This window comes from Triticum dicoccoides, chromosome 6B, assembly GCF_002162155.2.
Source record: "Triticum dicoccoides isolate Atlit2015 ecotype Zavitan chromosome 6B, WEW_v2.0, whole genome shotgun sequence".
Classification (NCBI taxonomy): Eukaryota; Viridiplantae; Streptophyta; class Magnoliopsida; order Poales; family Poaceae; genus Triticum; species Triticum dicoccoides.
In genome coordinates, this window is record NC_041391.1 from 209,769,691 (window position 1) to 209,776,112 (window position 6,422).

Below are 6,422 nucleotides of genomic sequence, written 5' to 3' on the forward strand. Positions count from 1 at the left end.
AAAAACTTGTCAAAGTGTACTTAGAATGACCTCATTTGAAAGCCCTTGTCAACTGAAACATGAATATGAAAATGAAACTTAATTTAAACTTTTGACACAAAAGATATGAAAGCTTCAAGGTCAAAAGCCAAAAAAAGGATTACGTGTCCCCGCACCTGTGTGCTACAAAATTGCTCCGTCCAAATTACCTGAAAATGATTTGCATGAACCAAAAAACATAATCTATATTTCTTGCATGAATGGTTAGATGGAAATGATGTGGATTAGGCGTCTTCATAAACGCAAATAGAGGCGGGAATCATTCTTAATTGTGCATTAAAAAGGGAAACATTTACATACGGTCGACCGGCCGAACGCTCGCCGGTCTCGCATGCACTCTCACCTCGCGTCAGGGCCCTACGCGTCTAGAAACAACTTTTCCTTCTTTATCTTCTTTCTTCACCATCTGCATCTCATCTTTGTCCTTGCTACTATCTCCCTTTTCTTCTCCTGCGCCATGCTTTTTTCTCCTGTCCGCAGCAAACCACGACAAGGAGCGCCCCAAATAGATCATCGTGCGGGGTTGCCTTGCTGCTGCAATCTCCATGGCCGGATTCATCTACAGGGCAAAGGCCATGGCCGAATTCGAGCCGTCCAGGGGCGTTGAAGCCATGAACGTAAGGAAGGTTTTTTTTTGCAGCATGGACGAGCTGCTAACGACGTCAACGGGGAGGTTTGCTAGGGGAGCCTGCAAAAGCTACATCCGGCCATGGAGGTGCTGGGACCAGCCTTGCGGTTTGCTAGAAACGGCCACCGCGGGTGCTGGAACACCCACCACTTGGTGCTACCATCTGTCCCAACTGGTGTTGGAATTGGCAAACACCGGTGCTGGAACCGGCCACTATGGCTGCTACAACCTGCCATCACAAATGCTGGAACCGGCCACCGTGGGTGCTACAAGCTGCTGGCGTCAGTGCTGGAACCTGCAACATGAGGAGCTACAACCGGCAATTTTGTTTGCTACCAACGACACTGGCAGATGCTGGAATGGGCCGACTGTTTTGCTACAACTGGCACGAGGCACTGCCACGACGGCGAACTGCGATGCAGAGTTTGCTGCAACCAGCAAACTAGAAGCTGGGACCGACGAATTTTTTTGCTACATCCGTGGGGTGGAGCTAGGGTGACGACAGGGGATGGCGTCGCGATTGCTGCAACCAGCAACCGTAAAAGCTACGACCAGCGATATTTTTTGCCACAATGGCGATGATGGGGGCTGCCACTGTCCACGGTAGCAGCTGCAAACAGCCATGGCCGAGCCTCGTCCAGTCGTCGGCGGGGTGTTGCGGGGGGTCAAAACGAGGAGGGAGATGGAAGGCGGGGGCAGCGGCGCCCAGGATCCGACGAGCTGGGCGGCGGCTCTCTGCAGGACCCCTGCGCGGGAGGAGAGATAAGAGGCGAATGGGAGACAAAAAAAATTGCTCCGATCGAACGCATCCAACGGCGCGGGGGCGGCGCGCCCGTGCATAGTACTCGCCCATTAAAAATTAGAATCACAAAGTCTGGCCGTGGACCTCAATCACTATAAGGCAATGCAATGAAACATTGGAAATCTGCTTGTTTCAAAAAAGACAAAAGAAAAGGAAATATGTGGGATCATGCTTAGCTGGTTACAATATTTTTGTTGATAGCTTACCAAGCTGACCACTTGATGGGATCATGCTTAGCTGGTCACCCATAAATTAACCAAGCAGTTAATTATGCCTCTAAATAATTAGTAGTAGTAGGAATATTTTGCCAACCATATTTCTTTAATGGCAGAGATTTGCTTCGAAACAAACCATAAGTTACCGTTTTACATGTATCCTGAATAATTAGTCATCAACGTTGTCACAACATAGTCGGCATCACCACGGCCAAGGACAACCGGTCGCACGCCATCACTCTTCGCATGTTATTTCATTCCATAGCAATGCACGACGGGTATTTGGCTAGTTAGAGAAAAGAGGGCCTCTTCCTCCCGCAAAAGAATTTGGCACGAGTGGTGAGCTATCTGAAAAACAATAAACAGTAGCTGTGCTGCCGTGGTCGCCGCGTCGAGGTCCACGGTGTCCACGTGCGCGTGGCGTGTCGGGTGAGGCCGCGCCGCCCGTGTACAGCGTCGTGCGTGCCATGGCAATGGATCAGACCGGGCCGGCCATCAACATCCCCGACCGACTTTTTTCAAGGAATAAGATCCCAGGATATCCACCTTCCATTCCACGTGCCTTTTTTTGATTTGATTGTAGGGGTGGAGCCGTGATAAGAGGAGGAGAAGGAGGAAGAGGAGGAGGAGGAAGCGGGCCAGCTCTTTGTCCCCTGCTGTTCCTGCTCTTGCTCTGAAAAGAAAGAACCCACGCTCAAGCGTCTGCTGGACACGTCAAAAAAAGAAAAGAAAAAAGAATCATCTGCCGGAGGAGCGAGCGGGGATCGGAGGGGGCCGGGAGCAGCTGGGATCGGGATCCTCTCTCTTCCTTGCATTGATGGCTTCCCTGGGCTTGCCCGGACCCTCCTCCTACCACGACCTCTGCTGCTACGGGGCAGGAATCGCAGGTCAGCACCACCGCCATTCCCTTTGCTCTGCTTCTTAGGCTCTGCCGTCGTGGAGCAGGCGGCCAGATTCGGTCCGGCCAGTTCTTGACCGCCGTCTTCTCTTGATCTTCTTCCAGGGAACATCTTTGCCTTTGTGCTCTTCATCTCCCCGCTGTAAGTCCGCCCCCGTTTACATTTCAACCCGATTTCTTCTTGGCTCGGCTCGAATTGCTTCAAGACGCTGCTGCTGATCTGATCGATCTCTGCCGATCTCAGCCCAACATTCAGGAGGATCGTCCGGAATGGGTCGACGGAGCAGTTCTCGGCCACGCCCTACATCTACTCGCTCCTCAACTGCCTCGTCTGCATGTGGTACGCCCTCCCCTTCGTCTCCTACGGCGTCGTCCTGGTCGCCACCGTCAACACCATCGGCGCCGCCTTCCAGCTTGCCTACACCGCCGTCTTCATCGCCTACGCCGACGCCAAGAAAAGGGTGGGCACCCTACCCACCGCTTGTCCTTCGCTGCCTTGCCTGCATCTATAAGTTTGACTGATGTGGTTACTTTCTTGCTGCAGCTCAAGGTGTCCGTGCTGCTGGCAGGGGTGTTCTGTGTGTTCGGCCTGATTGTGTATGTCAGTATGGCGCTGTTTGATCACAAGCCTCGGCGAACATTCGTCGGCTATCTCAGCGTGGCGTCCCTCATATTCATGTTCGCATCCCCTCTGTCCATCATTGTGAGTCCTGAAATATTTATTTCCTGCTTTATAACTAACTCAAACCTGTATTCCATAGCCACATCTTCTGGTGTATAATTGGTCCTTCATAGGTTTGATGGGTTTGGCGTTGTTGATCTCATCTGACCATGTTTGTTATCTGAAATGTATAGTCCTGTAAATGAACTTTCCTCTTGTGTTTGACAGAATTTGGTGATCAGGACCAAGAGTGTGGAGTACATGCCCTTTTATTTGTCGCTATCGATGTCCCTGATGAGCATGTCGTTTTTCGCATACGGGGTGCTTCTGGATGACTTCTTCATATACGTAAGATATAGTTTTCTATTGCTGATCAGGGATTTTGCTTGGAGGGTTGCCTAACATCATGTCTGTTTGGCCCTTCTTTCTTGTTCGTTTGCCAATTACAGGTTCCCAATGGCATCGGCACAGTCCTAGGTGTCATACAGTTGTTGTTATATGCCTACTACAGTAGAAAGGGATCGAGAGACGAAGCCAGACGGCCATTACTAGTCACACATACATGAGCATGCAAGACAAGAAGGTTGAGTTTGAAAAGCTATTTACTGTTATATGCGGCTTTCCCATTTCTCGTTGAGTTTCCTGATCATGGTTTGCCTCTCCATCACACGTTTAAAGCGCCATTTCAATGGTTTGTGCAAACTTTGGTGTCTCGTTTGAATTGTGTGTCACATTCGTTAAACAAACATGGAGGGCCTATGGTGGATGGATAATAGCTCCAGCTCTGTTGCCACCTGCCATAATATCTGTTCCCTTTATCTGAAAGCAAGAACAACAATAGAGTAGTTGTCTGTACAGGTAAGCAAGACTTGTAATGTTTGCCAAGTTCAAGAGTGAAGATCTCTAACAAGTTCTATTTTAATATAATCCAAGAGTAAGAAAACTTGCGAAGCAATATATGTTTGTTGTAAGAAATGGTGTCTTGCAACAAAAGGAGGCCAGGTCAAAGCTGATTTAGCCAAGGAAGGTTAGGAAGCGTCAACTTCTTGTGCCAACAAATACATTTTAGCACGAAATATAATTTGGCGGTCAATAGTGGTGTCACTTTCTTGAAGCAAATTGCTGGTTTGAGTTTTTTTTCCTTTGCGCGGAAAATTGATGTTTGAGTATGGCTTGCACGTTTTGTGGTTTTTCTAGAAGGCCACAGGCAGAACATGAACCAGTCAACAGATGTATTTCAGACGCAATACTAGTACATGGTCTGAACTTTTTCCTCTCCCAAATTTCAGATGGATGATTCCTAGGGCATGTACAGTACAGCCATCGCTGTAAGCCTACAGCCTGCCTGCAGCTCAGGGTTGAGGTTCTCTGCATTATTTTGTTTATGTAAAAAGCTGGAGTAGTGCTAGTTTAAGGTCCTCGAGTCATTTGTTTATATTGTTTTACCGGTCAGCCATTATTTGTTTATTTGATGCTATGTGCGGCTAGCATTAATGGATTACTGATGTGTGTATACTTTGATGGATGTATCATGTATGTGATCTCTACAAGTGTAGAATACCAATGATCGCTCTTCAAGAATTCGTCCGATTAATCACTTAATTTGTCAATTAATCCTTAATTTATAGGGCACTGAGTAGCCGATAAACTGGTAAATTGGCCATTTAATTGATTAACTTGCCGATTAGCCTATTAATCCCGAGACTTGCCAGCCTCGGGCTCGGGCAGCTACCAGTTAAAGATTGTCTCCACAATGCCAGTGATACCAACTTTCCCATGCTCCCATTAAAAAGATCAATTTTAAATATTTTCAAAATTTTGGAAGAAAATATGAATGTTCACAAGGAATGTGTCTGCAACTCCTAAAAAATTCAGGCCCAGATTTGAAATGCACATTGTTGAGAAACTAAAAAGATAAATCCTGATGTAAATAGGATCAATTTTAATTTTGTCTTCTTGTGTCACTATTTATACTAAATTTGTCATTTTTGTTTCTCAATGTGTACCTTGAATTTGGATCTGATTTTTTTAGGAGTTGTAGACACATACCTTATAAACATCCAACAAATTTCCTGTGATTTTTTTTAAGATTTTTTTTTCAAAGTTGGTATCATGGGAGCATTTAAGGAATGATATCACCTGACACGTAGAGTACAATACAATTATAGAAAACTGTGATTTTCAGGTTATAAAACTGAGCGAGCTCTCAGGAAAGGAAAAACTTAATACACAATTACTCTTGTAAAGAGTGTTAGTACCCGCCTCCTAGGGGCATCGAAGCGCGAGAGTGCCCTGTGCACCGCTCCTTTCGCGCGCGTCTCCTGCCGTTGCCTCCCTAGCGCGCTCCCTGGCGTCCGATCTCCTCGGGCGCCCCACGCCCCACCGATTCCTCGGGGATCCATGATGCTGGGCCACGGGCGTGACCGGGGCCACCTTGTTGACTTCTTGTGGTAGTTTTTCTCGCGTCGCATGCGTCGTCTCGCGTGCTGCTCCGCGCGAGCTGGATAAGGCTGGGTTGGACTGTCAGCGTCGTTTGCTCGCTGCAGGGGTAATTTGCCCAGGCAAGACGGTTACGTACGCGCGCTCCGGCTACTACCCGCCCAATGGTCGACTCGTGGTGGCGAGGGGTCACAACGGCAAGTCAGCCGACCATGAGGGCCATGCGGCCATGGGTATCCCAGGCAAGCAGGTTATGCGCGCGCGCCCAGCTACTACCCGCCCAAAAGTTCAATTGGTGGTAGCCAGGGGTCAATACGACAAGTCAGCTGACATGAGGGCCATGCGGCCATGGGTCTCCCAGGCAAGTCGGTTACGCGCGCGCCTGGCTACCACTCGCCCAAAGGTTGACTGGTGGCCAAGGGTCACGATGGCAAGGCAGCCGACCATGAGGGCCATCTGGGGTCGCAACGAGGTGGCAACGATAGGAGGACGGGTAACCAAAGCCCCTCCACATCCAAATGCGGCATGTGTGAGACTTTGTTGTAGAGTTCGGCTTTACTTGGTTGTTGGCCTACGTTGGGGTGTGCTATGCCGGGCTATGGTCGGATGACGAGCATTGTCCGAGCGTGCACATTTTTTCAATGATGGTGTCGTGGTTTTGTCATGGCAGATATTCTCGTGAAAGGACTTAGTCATGAGGCCATTCCTGCAAGGTAGTACCTTTGTAGGATCGAAAGTAT

At 48.6% G+C, this 6,422-nt stretch overlaps 1 protein-coding gene across 2 annotated transcripts; it reads left to right on the forward strand.

The window, feature by feature from the left end:
- The first annotated feature begins 2,279 nt into the window (after positions 1-2,279).
- Positions 2,280-4,824, forward strand: LOC119323924 (bidirectional sugar transporter SWEET2a-like). 2 transcript variants are annotated; one of them, XM_037597635.1, is made up of 7 exons: positions 2,281-2,571; positions 2,688-2,724; positions 2,827-3,043; positions 3,127-3,285; positions 3,472-3,591; positions 3,693-3,826; positions 4,533-4,824. In XM_037597635.1, the coding sequence occupies exons 1-6, from the start codon at positions 2,502-2,504 to the stop codon at positions 3,807-3,809; spliced, it is 720 nt and encodes a 239-aa protein (XP_037453532.1). In that variant the 5' UTR covers positions 2,281-2,501; the 3' UTR covers positions 3,810-3,826; positions 4,533-4,824. The 2 variants fall into 2 exon arrangements, with proteins under 2 accessions (XP_037453533.1, XP_037453532.1); XM_037597636.1 differs by lacking the exon at positions 4,533-4,824 and having other exon boundaries at positions 2,280-2,571; positions 3,693-4,302.
- Positions 4,825-6,422: the final 1,598 nt, after the last annotated feature.